The 21835-nt window shown below is 40.6% G+C and overlaps 1 protein-coding gene across 3 annotated transcripts in view; it reads right to left on the bottom strand.

Annotated features, from left to right (window-relative positions):
- JAM2 (junctional adhesion molecule 2) overlaps positions 3151 to 21835 on the bottom strand; it is an 80435-nt gene continuing 61750 nt past the window's right edge. Inside the window, exons 5-10 of one of the 3 annotated variants that reach the window (XR_001918372.1) lie at positions 19551 to 19753; positions 17104 to 17203; positions 14338 to 14445; positions 11634 to 11757; positions 5501 to 5543; positions 3151 to 3842 (exon numbers count right to left, since the gene is read on the bottom strand). Coding sequence is in view for 2 of the 3 variants with exons in the window: in XM_005674736.2 (XP_005674793.1) it covers positions 3810 to 3842; positions 5501 to 5543; positions 12318 to 12333; positions 14338 to 14445; positions 17104 to 17203; positions 19551 to 19753 (503 nt within the window). In the remaining variant the exon portion in view is untranslated. Of the gene's footprint in view, positions 3843 to 5500; positions 5544 to 11633; positions 11758 to 12317; positions 12334 to 14337; positions 14446 to 17103; positions 17204 to 19550; positions 19754 to 21835 lie in introns of all 3 variants that reach the window. The other 2 variants (XM_005674736.2, XM_018051483.1) reach the window with 2 other exon arrangements.

Consider the following 21835-nt stretch of genomic DNA (forward strand, 5'->3'; position numbering starts at 1 on the left):
TTTTAAAAACCTTTTTGGCTGCACCATGTGGCTTGTAGGATCTTAGTTCCCCAACCAGGGATTGAACCCAGGGCCCTTGGCAGTGAGAGCTCCAAGTCCTAACCACTGGCCCACCAGGGAATTCCCCACCATGACTCTAACCTGGGCAGGAGGACAAAGCATCACAGGCTGTGAGACTAGACAGGAGTGCATGGGCCAGAGATTACTGAGGAGGAAAGGAAGGTGTCCTTGGAGAGAAGAATGTGAGAAGAAAGGAATGCTGGGGCAGAGAAAAAACATCTTGTGTAGAACATTCTGGATCAGATGGACCTGGGTCACACTGACTCTGCCTCTTCAGTTGGTTTTGTAAACTTGGCAGTCATTGACTCAGTTCATCTCGGTCTCCTCATCTGTAAAATGACATTGCCCTCTTTTTATACATCGTTGAGGTGAATGAGGTTTTATATACCCTCACCTCTATCCACCCAACCCTCCATGACATATGTAAAGTGTTCAATAAATAGTTTCAGCATTTTATTTTCAGAGCATTTTTTTTTTTAGCACTGGAAAAGCTGGCAGGTACCCTGACTGAGAGACAAGATTCTCATCTTGAGCAGCTAAAGCTTTAGCCTTGTAGCTACAAACAGTAAGAGGGAGTAGTTTCCTCTAAAGCTTTAGCCTTGTAGCTACAAACAGTAAGAGGGAGTAGTTTCCTCAGTTTCACTGAACAACAATAGGTGGATGACTCTTCCCCTGCACCATTAAATGGGCTAAAAAATTGAACACATTCTGCTACTTTTAATGTAGACTAATCAGACAAAACCAACCGTGAGATGAAGGAAGCTCTTTGCAAGGCTGTATTGAAAAACAATTGATCCAGATTTAGTTAGGTTAAACTCCCCACTAAAAATAAATCTCGTTACAACAGTCAATGATAAAATTAAAACAAAACAAAAGTTGCTATTAGATTCTAGAGCCCCAACCTTTATACAACACAATTTTACTTCATGGAAACAAAAAGTGCTCTAAGAATTATAATGATAAATGTTTTGTTTTTAATGCTTGTCCACTGGCAGCTGGGAAACTCTGCATGTGGGCCAGATCCTGACTGCTTGCTGTTTATCAGTTAGTCAGTTCAGTTGCTTGGTCGTGTCCGACTCTTTGCAATCCCATGGACTGCAGCACAACAGACTTCCCTGTCCATCACCAACTCCCGGAGCTTGTTCATCACTCAAGTCAGTGATGCCATGCAACCATCTCATCCTCTGTCATCCCTTCTCCTGCCTTCAATCTTTCCCAGCATCAGTCTTTTCCAATGAGTCAGTTCTTCGCATCATGTGACCAAAGTGTTGCAGTTTCAGCTTCAACATCAGTCCTTCCAATGAATATTCAGAACTGATTTCTTTTAGGATTGATTGGTTTGATTTCCTTGCAGTCCAAGGGACTCTCAAGAGTCTTCTCCAATACCACAGTTCAAAAGTATCAATTCTTTGGCACTCTGCCTTCTTTATGGTCCAACTCTCACATCCATACATATGATGTATGTATACATATGATGTATGATGTATGTATGGAAAAACCATAGCTTTCACTAGACAGACCTTTGTCAGCAAAATAATATCTCTGCTTTTTAATATGCTGTCTATGTTTGTCATAGCTTTTCTTCCAAGGAGCAAGTGTCTTTTAATTTCATGCCTGCAGTCACCATCTGCAGTGATTTTGGCGCCCAAGAAAGTAAAGTCTGTCACTGTTTCCATTGTTTCCCCATCTATTTGCCATGAGGTGATGGGACCGGATGTCAAGATCTTTGTTTTTTGAATGTTAAGTTTTAAGCCAGCATTTTCACTTTCCCTTTCATCAAGAGGCTCTCTAGTTTCTCTTTGCTTTCTGCCTTAAGAGTGTTATCAGTCTTTTTCATTAACATATCTGAGGTTATTGATATTGCTACCCTCAATAGCTTACTGTTTATGAAATAACACAAATGAGACCTTTAAAAAAATTATTGTTCATGCTCCAATGGCATGAAAAATGGCACAGCTGAGTACAGTCCAGGCAGTTGTAGCAGGGACCATATGGCCTTGTATGGTTTGAACTATCTACTTCTTGGCTCTTTACAGAAAATGTTGGAAGGGTAAGAATTCTGGGGAGAATCACTGAATGTCACAGACTAGTGATGTGTCCAGGCATATATTCGGCTCTAGGTGAGTACTTAATCCAGTTGTCAGTCCAGTGAATCCTAGGGATTTGCTAGGATCACAAAGAGTCGGACTCAACTGAAGCAACTTAGCACACACTGGGCAAAAAGAGTGGACTCTTAAAAGCAGCTTGAAAAGTGAAAGTGTTAGTTGCTCAGTCATGTCCGACTCTGGGATTCCATTGGCTGTAGCTCCTCTGTCCATGGAATTCTCCAGGCAAGAATACTGGAGTGGGTTGCCATTCCCTTCTCCAGGGGATCTTCCCGACCCAGGGATTGAACCGAGATCTCCAGCACTGCAGGCAGATTCTTTACCATCTGAGTCACCAGGGTCTGTTTTCCAAAAGCAGCTTAACCACGTTCAAAGTTGTCAAAGGTAGTGAGAGACCTTTTCATCTAGATTTGCCTAGAACTGGGAATGCCCTAGCCATATTGTTTTTTCAATATGATCTGAATAATCAAAATAAGTTCTAGATGATTATGTTATTAACACAATCTAACTGCTCACCTATTACACGGATCATTGTAATTTTCACTTTGTAACACTAGCTGGAGGTCTTCATGATCTATCAGTTGAGAAACCAGATGATCAGACCGATTTTTTTCATTTCATTTCTCCTGTGTCTTCTATGTATCAAGTGTGGCAAAGGGTGCCAGGAACCTGAGGGTGCTCAAGCTGTTTCATCTCATTTTATTAGTTAGACAATTGCTCCTCCCCTCCATATCCCTGACTTTGCCATAAGAAGGACTGGCAGAGCGCTGGCAAGGGACTTGGCTGAATGTGAAATTTCACTGGTTGGTTTTTAGAGACAGATGTGAAGTCACAATCACGCAGTGACAGGTATCAACAGGGTTATGTGCATCGGCTCCAGTGGTGAGTTTGGATGTCAAGGTCACTGATCCCCTTCAAAGGAGTCTCAGGGGAAGGAAGTGGCAACAACCAGCTCTGGGGGTGAAATGAGACACTTGGGTTTGTGTTTGACTCTCAAAATGATGTTTAATGAAGAAATCAAGGATACACACCAGGTGAGTGAGCTCTGGTATTAGGTATTTTTCTTCATGTTGCTTGTGGTTCTCAGAAATGAAAGTAAACACAGAGTGAAATCCTTGGGTATGAGACACATTCTGCCACCATTCTGTGACTAGATCAGTGATAAACGAGCAGCAGAATAAGGATTAGATGAAAGGAAAAGGAGGATTCTGGCAGGAATGAGACCAGAGGCTCCTTTTGTGTCTGTCAGAGTATTTTTCTGAACCCTCCAAATCACACTCTCACAGAGGGTACATGTGGCTGATATTTCATACTCTGTGGATTCATTTCACAACCAGAATGATACATTTTAGTAACTTTTGCTAGAAGTTAGGATATTTAACATTTCACAAGCCCTAGAATATTACAAAGTATTTTGATTCCTTTACCTCTGTCAAGACACAAGAAGCCAGATTTGTATTTATGTGCTGACAGAACTATTTGTATAAAAATTTCAAGTGATTCAGCAGTCATACAGATTATAATGCAACACCAGTTTCATATCCTCATGTACCTCTTTGCAAATGTAAGACAAAGCTGTTTTATAATCGCTTAATAACTTGTGCAACAACTGTGGTTTTGGTGTATCACCAAGGTAGGATTCTTTTAAATTATAAAGGATTTTGTGTGCTTGAAATCCTAGGAAAAGAAAGAAAAAATCAAGTTTAAATATGATGTATTAATTCATATATTAAGAAATATAGAAGTATTAGGAGTATAAAGATATACCCATTATAAGAATCTTGCAAGTACAAACCAAATATATTTAATTCAATCTATTTTATGGGAAGTTAAATAAATATTAGGAGACAAATCTCTGAAACTCTGCCTAAGGAATAAAGAAGTAGGAATGGGAATCTGAGCAGGAGAAATCTTGTTTGCTAAGAGGATGCTACTGGCACAGAGCTGGTGGTGGTCGGTACTCCCACACATTCTACAATGCACAGGACAGCCCCCCACATCAAAGAATTATGTGAAATTACAAAAATTAATTAGACAAGCCTTATAAGAAACTGTTGTTTCTTATATAAATTCTTGTCTAAGAATTAGAAGAACATGTTGGTAGTGCCAAGTTGGAGAAACCCTGCTCTAGGGCAAAACTCGAACTGGAGACGCTGGTTCTCAGCTAATGAAGGCAACGGAGAGGAAGACCAAGAAAAAGAGTGAGGCTTTTGTTCTTTCAACTCAGCCACCAAGTATCTCTTCTTGTTTAGTGGGATGAGATTATTTTATTCCACACTTGAGGAGTTATTTTCCTACAAATTATAGGAGCAAACATGGAGTTCCATGCTGCTTGTCTTCTATGGAACAACAGGCTTCGGCATTGTAAACCACAAAATAAAGTGACTTCCACAATAGATTCTGGAGTAGACAATTTTTAAAATCTTTGGTAGAAAAAACTTTGTGGGTTACTATGTAGGTCTCAAAGGTTAGTGTCTATCAGAGTCACTGAAGTGTTAAAAAAACTGATGTCCATGCCTCACCCTAAGCTCTACTGAAAGGGAACCTAAGTGAATCCCTGCAGAATGTACTAAGGAATTTAGGGAAGCAGTGCTCCATGTATCAAGGAAGGAATTCAACTTCAAAAACATGGGAAACCTCCCTCCTCCCACTGTATTCCTGAAAGCTAGTCCAGAAGGCTGAATAGCCATCCAAAGAGCTATAAAATCTGAGCAATGATCACATTGACTGCTTCTCTGGAGTGTTTACTAATCAAAAGTACACGAGGGTCCAAACGTCCAAACGTCCAAATTATGTTCCCTTAACCATCTGAGTTCGATAATTCTTGCATCTTTTCAAAGATTTCTGAAATGTTCCTTTCTGCAAAAGCAGAGGACATTCCATACCCCTTCAATTTCCAAGAGCTTTGAGTAACTACAGGAGAGTCCGGACCCACAGTTCTTCTGGCAAGCCATCTGCTCGGTCAAGCTGACAAGGATAAAGGTACATGGGTCCCAGCTTGGCCATTGTCATCCTGTGAGAAGCGTGTCCTAATTTCCTCATCTTTAAAATGGAGCTGACAATGCCAGATCTAATGATGCTACGGAGGCTGACTAACAATAGAAAACACCAGGACAGAAAATAATGGGATGGGAGAGCCCACTGCTCTACAAACGCAGCCATCCCGCGCAGGGGATGGGAGCTAACGTTTATTTAGCTCCTTCTAAAGACCAATGGTAGACATGGATACAAGGTACATTAAATGCAGAAATCCATCAATTCCATACAATTAACTCACTTCCCTGCCTGACTCCCTACACACATTTGTTCTGTAAATATGCTTTAAAAATACTCACATTTTCACTCATGGTAGTGGCTTTAGATGCAGAACTACTCTTCCTGTTTGTGGAATATAAAAAAAAGAACATTTACTACATTATTGCTTCCAATTCTAAAATACATATCCTCTTTCAGTTAATGTCACCTCCATACATTTTTCTCAACAGGAAGAAGAACATGTATCTTAGCGAGGTATAGAAAGCCCAGCACTCCTAACTGAATTTCTTATATTTATAGACGACATTCACAGAGAAAAGCATGCAGCAATAAATCAGCATGTGTGAAGCCCTGTGAATCTACTTGTAGCCTCAGGCTAGATACTAACAAAGTCTGCAGAATATGCAAACCAGAGACTTACTAACTTTTAACTCACCAGCTCATCAAGATTAACATTTTGAAAGCTTGATCTTTACAACCTCTAATTTCATTTTTTCCATGGGAAAAAAGTTTTGCACAGTGACTATTTTTTTTTTAATTTTTTATTTTTTTTTAACTTTTAAAATCTTTAATTCTTACATGCGTTCCCAAACATGAACCCCCCTCCCACCTCCCTCACCACAACATCTCTCTGGGTCATCCCCATGCACCAGCCCCAAGCAAGCTGCACCCTACGTCAGACATGGACTGGCGATTCAATTCTTACATGACAGTATACATGTTAGAATTCCCATTCTCCCAAATCATCCCACCCTCTCCCTCTCCCTCTGAGTCCAAAAGTCTGGTATACACATCTGTGTCTTTTTTCCTGTCTTGCATACAGGGTCGTCATTGCCATCTTCCTAAATTCCATATATATGTGTTAGTATACTGTATTGGTGTTTTTCTTTCTGGCTTACTTCACTCTGTATAATTGGCTCCAGTTTCACCCATCTCATCAGAACTGATTCAAATGAATTCTTTTTAACGGCTGAGTAATACTCCATTGTGTATATGTATTATCTCACTGATCTGTTACGGGCTGCATTATATTCCCACCAAATACTTACAGGTTCAAGTCCCAGTTCCCCCCAGTACCTCAGAATGTGACTGTACTTGGAGACAGGGTCTTTAAAAAGGTAATTAAATTAACTAAACTAGTTAAGAGTGGGCCCTAATCCAATATGTCTGATACCCCTATAAGGAGAGGAAATTTAGACAAAAACATGGATGGAGGGAAAACCATGTGAAGACAGGGAGAGCACCATCTTTGAGTCAAGGAAAGAGGTCTGGGCTTCCAGATCCCAGAACTATGAGAAAATAAATTTCTATTGTTTAAGCCACCAGTCAATGGCACTTTTAAGGCAGCTCTAGCAAGCTAATGAAACATCCAATTCATTATCCAATACATTTGGAGGGAGATGGATTTGACAAATAGGAGACATATCTAGGAATAAAGATATTTTCTCCCAGATTACTGTCTGGGTTAATAGACACACACTGTGATTGAATGAAAGATAAAACCTCCCTCACCATAGCGTGGTCAGCCTTTCTCCATATATAAGATGATGCCTCTCCTCTGTTCATAACCCTCCCTACACTTCCTTTCCATCTTAATAAAAGCAGGAATCTTCACAATGGCCTGGGGTTTGTGGCTATATCATCAGGCTACTCTGCTTTCCCAAGGTCACCCCTGAACTAACTACTGCTAACTCAGACCTCACCCTGGACTTGTCCTGGGGTGTTAAAGGGCTCAGAGACCAGCACTGAAGAGCAAGTCTAGGAATAGAAAATCAATGGTATTTGAAGCCATGGTGGCTGAGGAGAGAAGAATGCCCATACGCTCCAGGTTGGGTCTGCCATTTCCATACATACAAGGAGGACAGTGACAAACCAACTGCACATAAACTGGAGACCGTGGTGACCTCATACAGATCTCATGCACCAATGACTCCTAAGTTTCTGACTCTAGTTAAGAAGAGTGAAAGTGCTAATCGCTCAGTTGTGTCTGACTCTGCGATCCCATGGACTGCAGCTCACCAGGCTCCTCTGTCCATGGAATCTCCACACAAGAATACTGGACTGGGTTGCTGTTCTCTTCTTGAGGGGATCTGACGCAGGGATCAAATCTGGGTCTTCTGTATTGCACGCAGATTCTTTACCATCTGAGCCACCAAGGAATCCCTGGTTAACTCCAGTTAAGATGCTTCCTTAACCCCAGATTCATGTGCTCAGTTACTCACTAATTATCTCCACTTGGAAGTATAATAGACATCTCAAAAATTAAAATTGCAAAGCACTCCTGAGGTCTCCACCTACCCTCAACCCCACTCTCCAACATGCTCCTCCCAAAACCTTTCACACTTCAGTAAACCTTTCACACTTCATCCTTCCCAGAGCCTTGGAGCCATGTCTGATTTCTTTCTTCTCCTCAAAGCACACATTCAGTCAGCAAATTGTTCAAAACAGATTCAGAATACCATCACCAACTGACTGCAGCCTTGTCTAACTCAATGAAACTATGAGCCATGCCGTGTAGGGCCACCCAAGACTGACAGGTCACGGTGGAGAATTCTGACAAAACATGGTCCACTGGAGAAGGGAATGGCAAACCACTTCAGTATTCTTGCCTTAAAAGCCCCATTAACAGTATGAAAATGCAAAAAGATAGGAAACTGAAAGATGAACTCCTCAGGTCAGTAGGTGCCCAAATGCTACTGGAGATCAGTGGAGAAATAACTCCAGAAAGAATGAAGAGATGAAGCCAAAACAAAAACAACACCCAGTTGTGGATGTGACTGGTGATAGAAGTAAAGTTTGATGCTATAACAAACAATATTGCATGGGAACCTGGAATGTTAGGTCCATGAATCAAGGTTAATTGGAAGTGGTCAAACAGGAGATTTCAAGAGAACATTGACATTTTAGGAATCAGGGAACTGAAATGGACTGGAATGGGTGAATGTAACTCAGATGACCATTATATCTACTACTGTGGGCAAGAATCCCTTAGAAAAAATGGAGTAGCCCTCATAACCAACAAAAGAGTTGGAAATGCAGTACTTGAATGCAATCTCAAAAATGACAGAATGATCACTGTTCGTTTCCAAGGCAAACCATTCAATATCACAGTAATCCAAGTCTATGCCCCAACCAGTAATGCTGAAGAAGCTGAAGTTGAATGGTTCTATGAAGAACTATAAGACCTTCTAGAACTAACACCCAAAAAAGATGTCCTTTTCATTATAGGGGACTGGAATGCAAAAGTAGGAGGTCAAGAAATACCTGGAGTAACAGGCAAATTTGGCCTTGAAATAGAAAATGAAGTAGGGCAAAGGTTAACAGAGTTTTGCCAAGAGACACACTGGTCACAGCACACACTCTCTTCCAACAACACAAGAGAAGACTGACTCTACACATGGACATCACCAGATGATCAATACCGAAATCAGATTGATTATATTCTTTGCAGTCAAAGATGGAGAAGCTCTATACAATCAGCAAAAACAAGACCAGGAGCTGACTGTGGCTCAGATCATGAACTCCTAATTACTAAATTCAGACTTAAATTGAACAAAGTAGGGAAAACTAGTAGACCATTCAGGTATGACCTAAATCAAATCCCTTATGATTATACAGTGGAAATGCGAAATAGATTTAAGGGACTAGAGCTGATAGACAGAGTACCTGAAGAACTATGAACAGAGGTTCGCGACATTGTACTGGAGACAAGGATCAAGATCATCCCCAAGAAACAGAAATGCAAAAAAGGCAAAATGATTGTCTGAGAAGGCCTTACAAATAGCTAAGAAGAGAAACTAAAGGCGAAAGAGAAAAGGAAAGATATACTCATTTGAATGCAGAGTTCCAAAGAACAGCAAGGAGAGATAAGAAAGCCTTCCTCAGCGATCAATGCAATGAAACAGAGGAAAACAACAGAATGGGAAAGACTAGAGCTCTCTTCAAGAAAATTACAGGGAACACTTCATGCAACGGTGGGCACAATAAAAGACAGAAATGGTATGGACCTAACAGAAGCAGGAGATATTAAGAAGAGGTGGCAACAATACACAGAAGAACTATACAAAAACGGTTTTCATGACCCAGATAACCAGGATGGTGTGATCACTCACCTAGAGCCAGATATCCTGGAATGAGAAGTCAAGTGGGCCTTAGGAAGCTTCACTACGAACAAAGCCAGTGGAGGTGATGGAATTCCAGTTGAGCTATTTCAAATCCTTAAAGATGATGCTGTGAAAGTGCTGCACTCAATATGTCAGCAAATTGGGAAAACTCAGCAGTGGCCACAGGACTGGAAAAGGTCAGTTTTCATTTTAATCCCAAAGACAGTCAATGCCAAAGAATGTTCAAACTATCACACAACTGAACTCATCTCACATGCTAGCAAAGCAATGCTCAAAATTCTCCAAGCCAGCTTCAACAGTACATGAACTGTGAACTTCCAGATGTTCAAGCTGGATTTAGAAAAGGCAGAGGAACTAGAGATCAAATTGCCAACATCAGCTGGATCATCAAAAAAGCAAGAGAATTCCAGAAAAACATCTATTTATGTTTTATTGACTATGCCAAAGCCTTTGACTGTGGATCACAACAAACTGTGGAAAATTCTTCAAGAGATGGGAATATCAGACCACCTTACCTGCCCCCGAGAAATCTGTATACACGACAAGAAACAACAGTTAGAACTGGACGTGGAACAACAGACTGGTTCCAAATCAAGAAAGGAGTATGTCAAGGCTGTATATTGTCACCCTGCTTATTTACCTTATATTCAGAGTACATCATGCGAAATGCTGGGCTGGATGAAGCACAAGCTGTAATCAAGACTGCCGGGAGAATTATCACTAACCTCAGATATGCAGATGACACCACTCTTATGACAGAAAGTGAAGAACTAAAGAGCCTCTTGATGAAAGTGAAAGAGGAGAGTGAAAAAGCTGGCTTAAGACTCAACATTCAGAAAACTAAGACCACGGGATCTGGTCCCATCACTTCATGGCAAATAGATGGGGAAACAGTGGAAACAGTGAGAGAATTTATTTTTTTGGCCCCCTAAATCACTGCAGATAGTGACTACAGCCATGAAATTAAAAGATGCTTGCTGCTTGGAAGAAATGCTAGGACCAACCTCACAGCATATTAAAAAGCAGAGATATTACTTTGCCAACAAAGGTCTATACAGTCAAAGCTATGGTTTTTCCAGAAGTCATGTATGGATGTGAGAGCTGTACCATAAAGCTGAGCACCAAAGAATTGATGCTTTTGAACTATGATATTGGAGAAGACTCTTGAGAGTTCCTTGGACTGCAAGAAGATACAAACAGTCCATCCTAAAGGAAATCAGTCCTGAATATTCATTGGAAGAACTGATGCTGAAGCTGAAACTCTAATACTTTGGCCACCTGATGGGAAGAATTGATGCATTGGGAAAGACCCTGATGCTGGGGAAGATTGAAGGCAGGAGGAGAAGGGGATGACAGAGGATGAGATGGTTGGATGGCATCACCGACTTGATGCACATGAGTTTGAGTAAGCTCTTGGAGTTGGTGATGGACAGGGAAGCCTGGTGTGCTGCAGTCCATGGGGTCGCAAAGAGCCAGACATGACTGAGTTACTGAACTGACTGACCATCACTCCTTGACCTTGTTGACACCATCATTTTGGGAGTATCCCCCATCTGCTCTTGTCTAGATTATTTAGTAATTAACTAACTGGCCTCTCTGTTTCCTCCACCTTTTGTCACCTTTACAGTTTATTCTCCACAGAGCAGCCAGTGTGAGTCTCAAGAATTAAGTACGAAGATGCTACCTCTCTGCTCAAGGTTTTCCACTGATGTCCCATCTTACTCAGAGCCAAAGCCAAACTTCTGCCGGGAAAAGGTTGCGTGTAATCTGTACTCTGCCCCCACTACACTACTGTGCTCACTCATGTCTTCCTCGAGTTGTTCTCACTCTGTTCCAACCACACTGATCCCCTTATTGTTCCTCAGGTACGCCAGGCAAGCCCAGCATTTCCCCTTGTTCTCTCCTTTCTGCTTGAACACGCGTCTGTCTCATGGTTATCTGCCTGACTTACTCCCTCCTTCAGACCTTTCTCAAATGTCCCCTCATCAGCGAGGCCCTCCCTAACCACCTATTTACAAGGACAATCCCCACTCCTCCCCTCTGCATTCTCTGTTCTCTTGCCTGCTTTATTTTTCTCCCTTACACTTACCACAATCTGACATACTGCTGAGCTCACGTACTTGTTTACTTTCCGCCTTCCTCTACTAGAATGTGAGCTCCACGGGACAGAGGGGTATTTTGGTCTAGTTTTTTCACTGCTGTGTTACCAGTCCCTAGGACAAGATTGGACACATAATTGGTATCCAATTAAATGTAAAATTGACTGCTAGAGAAATTTTTATTTGAACATTTTAAATTTAGAGAAACATAGGAAAAAAAGCTTTTTCAAGTAGCACTGTGCAAATGCCTAAGAAGTCAAATTAGTGACTCTATTTCTTCTCTGGTGGCTCAGACAGTAAGAATCCGCCTGCAGTGCGGGAGGCTTGGGTTTGATTCCTGGGTTGCGAAGATCCCCTGATGAAGGGAATGGCAACCCACTCCAGGACTCTTGCCTGGAGACTCCCACGGACAGAGAAACCTGGAAGGCTACAGTCCATGGGGTCGCAAAGAGTCAGACACGACTTGAGTGACTAAGCACAGTACATTTCTCTTCTAGATAATTAAACATCATTGACAAGTAGGCATGAGGTGGGATGTGTTCCTTGATGAACCCAAGTCACTGCCCAAAGAATTAAACCCTCACAAATAACCCAACTTCCCACTTTTGACTTTAAACAATTAACAAAAAAGCAGTTGATATAGGGGAAAGCATGCATTAAGAAAGTATACTTACTGGAAAGATGTTTCTTCTACAAAAGAATAAGTAAAGAGTAAGAATTCTTAATATAAGAATTAATAGGGGATGATACACATTCATATAAAAATGAGTTTGAAATTAATTCCTTGTTTTCAATTTTGATTCTCACTTGCTGACATTTATACCTTCTAAACGGAGGGTTGGCACACTTTTTCTGTAAAGGCCCACATTTAGGCTCTGTGGGCAAAGAGGTAAAACCAAGGATATTAAGTAGGTACTAATATAACGAAAGAGAAACAAATTTCCAAAAATTTTTATCAATGAATTAAAAAATCATAAGATAACTGAATCACTTTGCTGCACACCTGAAACTAACGTAATATTGTTAATCGACTGTACTCCAATATAAGATGAAAAGTCAAAAAAAAAAAAAGCACGTGCATATTTTTTGCTAAGCACTTAAACAGATTTTTTTCAAGTAACTTTCAATAAACCCAGTGAAATAAAAAATAATAATCAAAATCTAGCAATACAGGTCTACTAATTAGAAGCATGGAATTCTTTTGGGGGCATATTTTTCTTAATTGGTGTTCAACAGTAGTTCCCTGTTATCAGATAGATTGCAAAGTTTATTTGCAAAAAGTATTCTTAGCTTGTGGTCCACAGAAAAATCAACTGGCAGACCAGATCTGGTCCATGAGTCCCGGTTTGCTAACCCCTTCTGAAATGCAAGTTCCAACTCTCCTAGAGAGGTTTTCTGCTAGATTAAAATGAGAGTAACATTCCTAGCTAATGAATTAATAATATTCATATAAAACCTTAAAGTAATTAATTATTTTAAGAAAAACTGTTTACCAAATTTTTAATAAAAACACTCAGACAGACATTCTTTGCAGGTAGAGATAAGAGATGACAAGAATTTTAAAGAGCAATTTAATCTGTCTGTACTTCCATGGATGACCAGCAGGGGGACTCAGCCGGATTACATTACCTTGGACTGAAGTGAAATACCATACAAAAGAACAGCTATTTATTAACTCACAGAGCAATCATTTTTAATAATAGGGAATATCCTTGAAACCACATTCATGAAAACATTTTACAATACATATTTATAGGTATCATTAGAAACTCCCTTTAAGTTTTACTTTGGTATAAAAAAATGTTTAAACCTAATTTCCAAAAGTAGTGTTCACCATAAAATGGCTAGGAGTAAAGAAAGGCATTTAAAGAATAAAACACTTAAAAATCTCATCCATTTACCTCAAACTTACTGTACCACCAAAGAGGAGCTCCCAGAGACCTAAACCCGAAGAAATCAAAACCTCAGAAGCAACTATAATACTATAGGTTTCTAGTTTTTACTGAACAATTCTCTTCTAAATATATTTGTACTAAATGTGACATTCAACATTCCATTGTTCTACACTGATAAAACATTTCACAGATTTATTCCAATGAAATTTTTGTCATAAAACTAGAAATTAATTTACATCTTAAGAAGCACAATTCCTAACTTAAAGTGAAAGTGAAGTCGCTCAGTCGTGTCCGACTCTTTGCAACCCCGTGGACTGTAGCCCACCCGGCTCCTCCGCCCGTGGGGTTCTCCAGGCAAGAATACCGGAGTGGGTTGCCATTTCCTTCTCCAGGGGATCTTCCCGACCCAGGGATCGAACCCAGGTCTTCCACATTGCAGGCAGATGCTTTAACCTCTGGGCCATCAGGGAAGCCCAATTCCTAACTTAAAAGGATCTTAAATACATGTACATGTTCTATAAATACCCACCCACTTTGCATCTCTTGGTATTGCTGCACTATGCCTCTCACATATTCTGTGGTGTTTCCTGAAATGTTGCGGAGACAGCTGTCTTTTTCTCCCTATGTTTGCCACGATGCTTCATGACTCACCTGAGTGTCATCTTGAACATTTCCTACTGCAGGAAAGTTAACCAAAAATATTCTCCAGAGTTTGGTAGAGCCTCTTAGGACAAACAGTGTCTCAGAAGAAAACTCAATATCCGCAGAAGTTTTCTAGCAAAGAGTGAAATTTACTTACTTGAAAAGTAGCCTTTCCTCTGAGCATAGCACACGCCAAGCCCACAGACAGAAATCACTAAGGCCACAATGACTACAGCTGCTATGATGCCACTTATGTTGAGATCATCTGGAATGCAAAAGAATCCATGCATGAACTCGTGTCAAAAAGGTTGACAGATGTAGTCATTCAGTTGCAAAAGCTCAAAAAGCTCCCTTTTGTAGACACACCATAAACAACAGATGGTTTCATGCTCTTTAAGTCTGGTCAACTAACTCTCTTACAGGACACAGTTCAAAATTGGCTGGAAATATTAACAGAGCTAAGTTTTATTAAGAATCTTTTATATTTGAAAAAGTTCTATGATCCAGAAATAAAATTCAAATATATGGAATTCTCTGGCATGCCTTTGGAGACACAATAATCCGTATGATTAAATATCAGGTTACAAGTGAACTTTAAAGTTCAGTGAGTTCAAGTATTCTCAATACTACCCACCTTATGCCTCACTACATAGAAAATGTAGTCACACGTATGAAAATAGTGGGTTCTTTCTTTAAAAAAAAAAAAAGCCACGATAAAAGGAGGGTGTCATTATTCGGGCTGAAAGGAAAGGAGCCACATGCTCAGTGTGAAATAGGATCTTGTGGAGCTGTACAACGAAGCAGCCTGGGAGTAACCAGCAAACCTGCAGTTCACTTTCTTCTACATTTTACAAAGCATTGATTTAGAGTAGTCAACAGATCTGGTTTTAGTGACAAGTTCTTGGTGAGAATTCAAATAGAAAATTGGAAATGGGACTTCATGAATTATGAATTTCCAAAGGTGTGAATTCCCAACCAAGAATGTGAAACATCTAGGATCAAGGGATGAACCTTAAAGTAATTTTAACTTTTGAGTCAGCTTATACCAGAAAGTGTAGGTATGTGGAAATCATGTTCAAATTAAAGTGATGCTGCTCGACTGCAAGGAGATCCAACCAGTCCATCCTAAAGGAAATCAGTCCTGAATATTCATTGGAAGGATGATGCTGAAGCTGAAAACTCCAAATTTTGGCCACTTGATGTGAAGAACTGACTCACTGGAAAAGATCCTGATGCTGGGAAAGACTGAAGGCAGGAGAAGAAGGGGACGACAGAGGATGAGACAGTTGGACCGACTCGATGGGCATGAGTTTGAGTAAGTTCCAGGAGTTGGTGATGCGGGAAGCCTGGCATGCTGCAGTCCATGGGGTCACAGAGTCAGAACTGAACTGAACTGAACTAGGAAAACACTAAATTCTAAATTTTATGTATTTATTTACTGCATGCTAGGAAAAAACCAACTAGTATGTCAAAACTATGACTTCATAGATAGTATTTCTTAAGATGAGGCTAAATTGATATTAAATATGAGCATTTAAAGAAAAGAAAAAGGATGAATTTTTCTAATAACTCTAAAGCAGCATTGAGAGGGATATTCTCTGATAATTTAAGCAAATGCTCATGTATAAACGTTTAGCTTGTGAGTCAGTCAGGTGGATAGTATGTATACCTGAATTTCAAAAAGAACTGGAATTCAAACTTGTGGAAATTAGGGTATACTATTGAATATCTTTACTTTAGGATATCCTGAAATCTAATAAGAATGTTTTCTTTAAAAAAAAAATGATGCTGAGAGTTAACTGTACACAGACAGCATGAATTACTGCCTACACATCTGCATACCTCGAAAAGCACTGAATAAATGAACTCCTGACCCCACAAAGCTGAAGACAAGTTCTTGAATCAGGGGGGGCCCTCAGTACTCTGCTTGAGGGTGCAGCCCTCCAGAATGACCTTTAACCTTGCGGGTGCCATCTCCAGCTCATCCCTATTACACAACCACTTTCAAACAAATGACTTTCATACAAGAAAGAATTAAAAGATTTTATTACAAGAAAGACTGAAAAAAACTATCATGCTCACTCTGAAATTCATGCAATCTGAAAAGATTCTTGAGTCCAAATTTTATTGGACTCTAAGCTTATTTTATGTAATTTATATGAGTTATGTTTTACAGCAAACTGGATCCATAACTATATTCAACATGTCTTGGGAGTCCCCGGCTTGCCTAGTGGTTAGGACTTGGCACTTTCATTGCCGTGTCCCAGGTTCAGTCTCTGGTTGGGGAACTGAGATCCCACAAGCCACAAGGCACAGTCAAAAGACCCCAAAAAATAACAAAAAAACAGTCTTTTTAGTCTGCAATACGTATAAACATAGTATTTGGGGGGACTGAAAAAATTAACAGTTAAAATAGCCAATACTTAACAGTGCTCATAATTCATCAATGCCATCCTAACACTTCTGAATATTATTTTAATCTTCATACCAACCTTATGAGGACAGTATTCACTATTTCCATTTTGGGGAGACTGAGGCACAGAGGTTAATTAACTTATTCAAGAGCATGCAGTTCATAAGTGGCAAAGCTGGAATGCAAATCCCTACTCCCAGTCCTTGACCCTGAGCACTCAACAACACTCTTGAGCTTTTGTTTGAAAAAGGATTGCTCAGCTGAGCATATTATTTCAACAATTATTCCAAAATCTGTAAAAACAATGATAAATATCCTTGGCTTGTTTGGAAGGTGAATTAAAACAGCATCTTTGCTTTTTTGTAACATTATGTTAAGCTGATTTTAAACATTCCCTCTGGCTTATCCTTCATGTGACTTAGCCTTTACCTATCTCTTGCTCCCTCCACTCTTAAATAACTGCGCATTCTAACTGCAAACTCTTTGTTCATCCCAATATTTCGTGCTTACCTACTTGCATTCGTTTCCCAGGACACCTGCGATGTCCAACAGAATTACGGGCTTCGCAGGAATATTCTCCACTGTCCATTTTTGAAACAGTATTGAATTGCTATTCGTGGAAGAAAAAAATATATCTTTAAGCAATAACTCTATCAGTAGACTCCTAAAAGAACCTCATGTAATATATGTGCCTAGAAACCATCAGGTTTTGAGCTCTTTGAGGCCTTTTCCTCTCTCTTCTCTACCCACGTCCCTCTTCTTTCTACATCCTTCAACATGGTGAGATAGAAAGCTTTCTCTTGTGCATTCTCACTTTATGGAATCATCAGTCCCAAGAACAAGGATCCTTTAAAGATATTCACCATGAACTCAAAGCCAAGGTTTATGTGTAAATAATAAGTTAGACTGAAAGCAAAAATGATCTTCCAGCGCATAACCGGGGATTCAAAGGAAGCCACTGTCATCCATACGCTGGAGTCTTTGTTTCGCTCATTTCTCAGAAAATAACTCATCTTGGCTCTACCCTGGTGCACCCCTTCGACATCACAGATATTTCAAGGCTTGGGGCTGAGGAAAGTGAATCTATATCATTTCAGACTCGCCTTGGGGCTTTTCATCACCTCCTTTGAGAAAAAATAAATCTACGAAGTAAATATAGCCAAGTGAGAAAGCAGGTTTTCTGCCCAGTTTCTCAGTGTAAAATCACTCGGACCTGCTGACTAAGACTGCTGACTTGGAAAGGGCTAGGGCATCCTTCCTTATTGAGCAATCACACCCACTGATATGCTGATCCTTCAGTCGCTTTACCAATATGCTTTATTAGTCACCAGAAGATCTAGGTTTTAAATGTTACTGTACACTTGCAGATTGAAGGGAGGAAAAGAAACATTATACTCTCCTCTTAAAATTCATTAAAATTTTTATTACCATGCCTTCAAAACTTTCTTACAATTGTGGCAGTGATCCTGCACTGCTAAAAATGCAGTGTTTTTAAAACTGACACATTACTTTGAATGAAAACAAAAGTTTCAGATGTAATGATCTTCTTTTACTCCCACCTCGACCCTAAAAAGTCAGAGACGAGATGGTAAAATACCTTTATCTGTAAATGTCATTAACTTGAAAGAGCTTTTTTTAAAAGTAAGTTTCCATCAGTATTCCTTAGAAAAGCTTTTGATCCCTCAATCTGGACTAAAGCTAAAGTATTAGATATTTAAGTCACGGAGTTTTTGACGAGCTAGTCATGGCAGAGTTTAATGACAGATATCCTTCACATGCTGGCAATAGGCACAGTTCTCATATGGCTGGCACCGAGGTCAGGACATCCCCAAGTCTGGTCTTTTTTAAAAGATTTTATTATAGTACAGGTGATTTACAATGTTGTGCTAGTCTCTAGTGTTCAATTATACATACATATAAATCTCTATCGGAAAAGGCGATGGCACCCCACTCCAGTACTCTTGCCTGGAGAATCCCATGGATGGAGGAGCCTGGTAGGCTGTAGTCCATGGGGTCACTTTTCAGAATCTTTTCCCTTATAGTTGATTACAAGATGTTGAATACAGTGTCCTGTGCTATACACTAGGACCTTGTTTACCTGTCTTATGTATAGCAGCTTTGTATCTGCTGATCCCAAACTCCTAATTTATCCTTCCCTTTTCCCTTTGGTAACCATAAGTGCCCTTTCTATCTCTGCGAGCCTGTTTCGTTCATTTGTATCGTGTTTTAGATTCCACATATAAATAATGTCATACAATATTCGACTGATTTATTTCACTTAGTATGATAATCTCTAGGTCCATCCATGTTGTTGCAAATGGCATTATTTCACACACACACACACACGTATATATACACACATCACAACTACTTTATCCATTCATCTGTTGATGGACATTTTGGTTGCTTCTACACTTTGATTACTGTAAACAGTGCTTTATAAACACTGAGGTGCATGTATCTTTTCAAATTAGTATTCTCGGGAAACTATATGCCCCATGACATTGCTGGGTCATATGGTGGCTCTATTTTTAGTTTTTTTAAGGAATCTCCATACTGTTTTCCATAGTGAATGAACCAATTTACATTTCCACCAATGGTGCAGGAGAATTCCATTTCCCAAGAGAGTTTTCATGCATTTCCCTGATAGTATGAGACTGCACTTAGTACCTTTCCAGGCCTGATCCATCATCCTGACTGCATCTCAGTCATGCCTCAGGCCCTTGGTGCCAAGATTTGTGTGCCCAGCTCCCCAGTCCTTGTTTTGTCTTCTCATCCCCCACAGCAGCGTTTCCCATCACCTCTCTGTGTGAGTGGCTTCATCCTTCCTGCTCCCCTTTCCTCTCTCTACTTAATAAGCAATGGCATCAGCCCTCTACTCACATTATTTTAGTTCTAATAATTTCTTTTTCCCAAATGCAAGACAGTTATTAGGCCAATGCTTAAAATGACCTTACCAGAGTTCCAGATTTTGAATTCATTGTGTATGAGCTGTTGGTGATTCGGGAGCCAAGTTTTGGATTCTCTAACAAAGGGATGCCATTCTTAAACCACATGTATTCAGAAGCTGGGTTGCCTTCTTTGTCTTCACATCGCAGCTCCACCACAGTTCCACGCAGAGCAGAACTGGGTACTTCACATGATGGAACTGCCGGAGCCACTGAAGGTTGGAAGTCAAATGGCACTGGTTATTTACAAGCTGAAGAAGTATATTAACAGCCTGGTAAAGATGGACTTATTGGACATCTATGATAGAGACTGGCTATTATTCAAGAGATCCACTTCCTTTCTTCACTAGCACACAGCCAGGCTACACTTGCCAGACCCCTTGCAGTCAGATGGGGTAACATGCATGAGTTCTAGCCAATGGAATGCATGCTATTCCCAGTCTTGATCTAGAAAAACTTGCTGTATGATTCTCCATTCCTTCCTTCTAAAATGGAGCAGGACCCTATGTTGCTTGCCTCTGCCTCCATCCCCCCCACCCCATGTCCTCTGCCTGCCTTTTTTTCAAATTGAAGAATAATTGCTCTACAATATTGGTTTGATTTTTGCCATACATCAACAATGGGGCTTCCCTGGTGGCGCTAGTGGTGAAGAACTCGTCTGCCAATGCAGGAGAAGTTAGAGACACTGGTTCGATCCCTGAGTTGGGAAGATCCTCTGGAGGAGGACAAGGCAATCCACTCCAGTATTCTTGCCTGGAGAATCCCCTGGACAGAGGAGATTGGTGGGCTACAGTCCATAGGGTCACAAAGAGTCGGACATGACTGAAGTGACTTAGCACGCATGCATACATCAACATGAAATAGCCATAGGTATACATATGTCCCCTCCCTCTAGGTTGTTACAGAGCCCCAGTTTGAGTTACCTGAATCATACACTCTGCCTGCCTTTTGTCTGTGGAAAAAATTTAGTCAAAGAGTAAGTTTAATCAGAGAAGTGAGAAAATGCAGAAACAAAGGAAAACAGTCAAAAGAGACCACATAATAACAATTTAGTCATTAAGCATAGTCGAGGACCTTCAGTTCCTTCTGAAGGGCTATAGATACTATTCTGAGCCATAGCCTGTCTTATAGATACTGCAGTCCCAGGTAGAGAAGTTAACTCATGATGCCCAGACTGTAGCTGCCACAATTCTGAGAACAGGCCTCAAAGAAATGGAAACAAACTACCCTGGAACTGAAGACTGTACCTAAAACTATCAAGATGCCGCTGATGAGAGCACCAGTGACCAATCTCAAGATGACTGTCAGAGCTGACTGTGCTGTTTCTGTATGTAACACCCTCCTCTGTCTATAAAAGCTCTTACGCCTTGCTTGTTGGGGGGTGAGGGCAGTTGGGCTCTGGACAGCGCCGCCCCCACGCCTGTCCCCAGCATTGCCACTATCCAAAATAAAGCACACTTTCTTTTCCACCAGGGCTTCCCTCGTGACCCAGCTGGTAAAGAATCCGCCTGCAATGTGGGAGACCTGGGTTCGATCCCTGGGTTGGGAAGATGCCCTGGAGAAGGGGAAGGCTACCCACTCCAGTATTCTGCCCTGCAGAATTCCATAGACTGTATAGACCACGGGGTCGTAAAGAGTCAGACACGACTGAGCGACTTTCACTTCACTTCACTTCACTTCCTTTCCAGCAACCTGGCCTCTTGAATGGCTTTTGAGGGGCGAGCAGTGGGACCTGGGTTTGGTAATACTCCTCGCCCTCCCACTACCAGCTAGGTGTCAAGACCCATGGTGACCTTAGAAAGTTATGTATTGAGGATGTTAGTCTCGCATTAGCTTGGATCTCTACTGATTTGGAATCTCCCTGCAATGCAGGAGACCTGGGTTCCATCCCTGACTTTGGGAAGACCCGCTGGAGAAGGGAATGGCAACCCACACCAGTATTCTTGCCTGAAGAATTCCATGGACAGAGGAGCTTGGCAGGATATAGTCCATGGAGTGGCAAAGACTATTATTATCTATTATTTATCTATTATCTGTCCATCTATATTATCTATTATCTATCTACTATCTATGACAGCTATTATTATCTGTGTCCCCAACCATTTAGACTTGACTTACATGAGGGAAGAAACTTCTATTATGTAAGCCACTCACTGAGAGTTCAAGGCTTACCTGTTACAACAGGAAGCACAACATTAGCTACTACAACAATTATTCTTTTTTAGATAAACTATCTCTACTTTCCCCCTCACCAATGGTTTTAATGTCTTATTATCAACTATATTCAAAGTCAA

This window comes from Capra hircus, chromosome 1 (assembly GCF_001704415.2).
Source record: "Capra hircus breed San Clemente chromosome 1, ASM170441v1, whole genome shotgun sequence".
NCBI lineage: Eukaryota > Metazoa > Chordata > Mammalia > Artiodactyla > Bovidae > Capra > Capra hircus.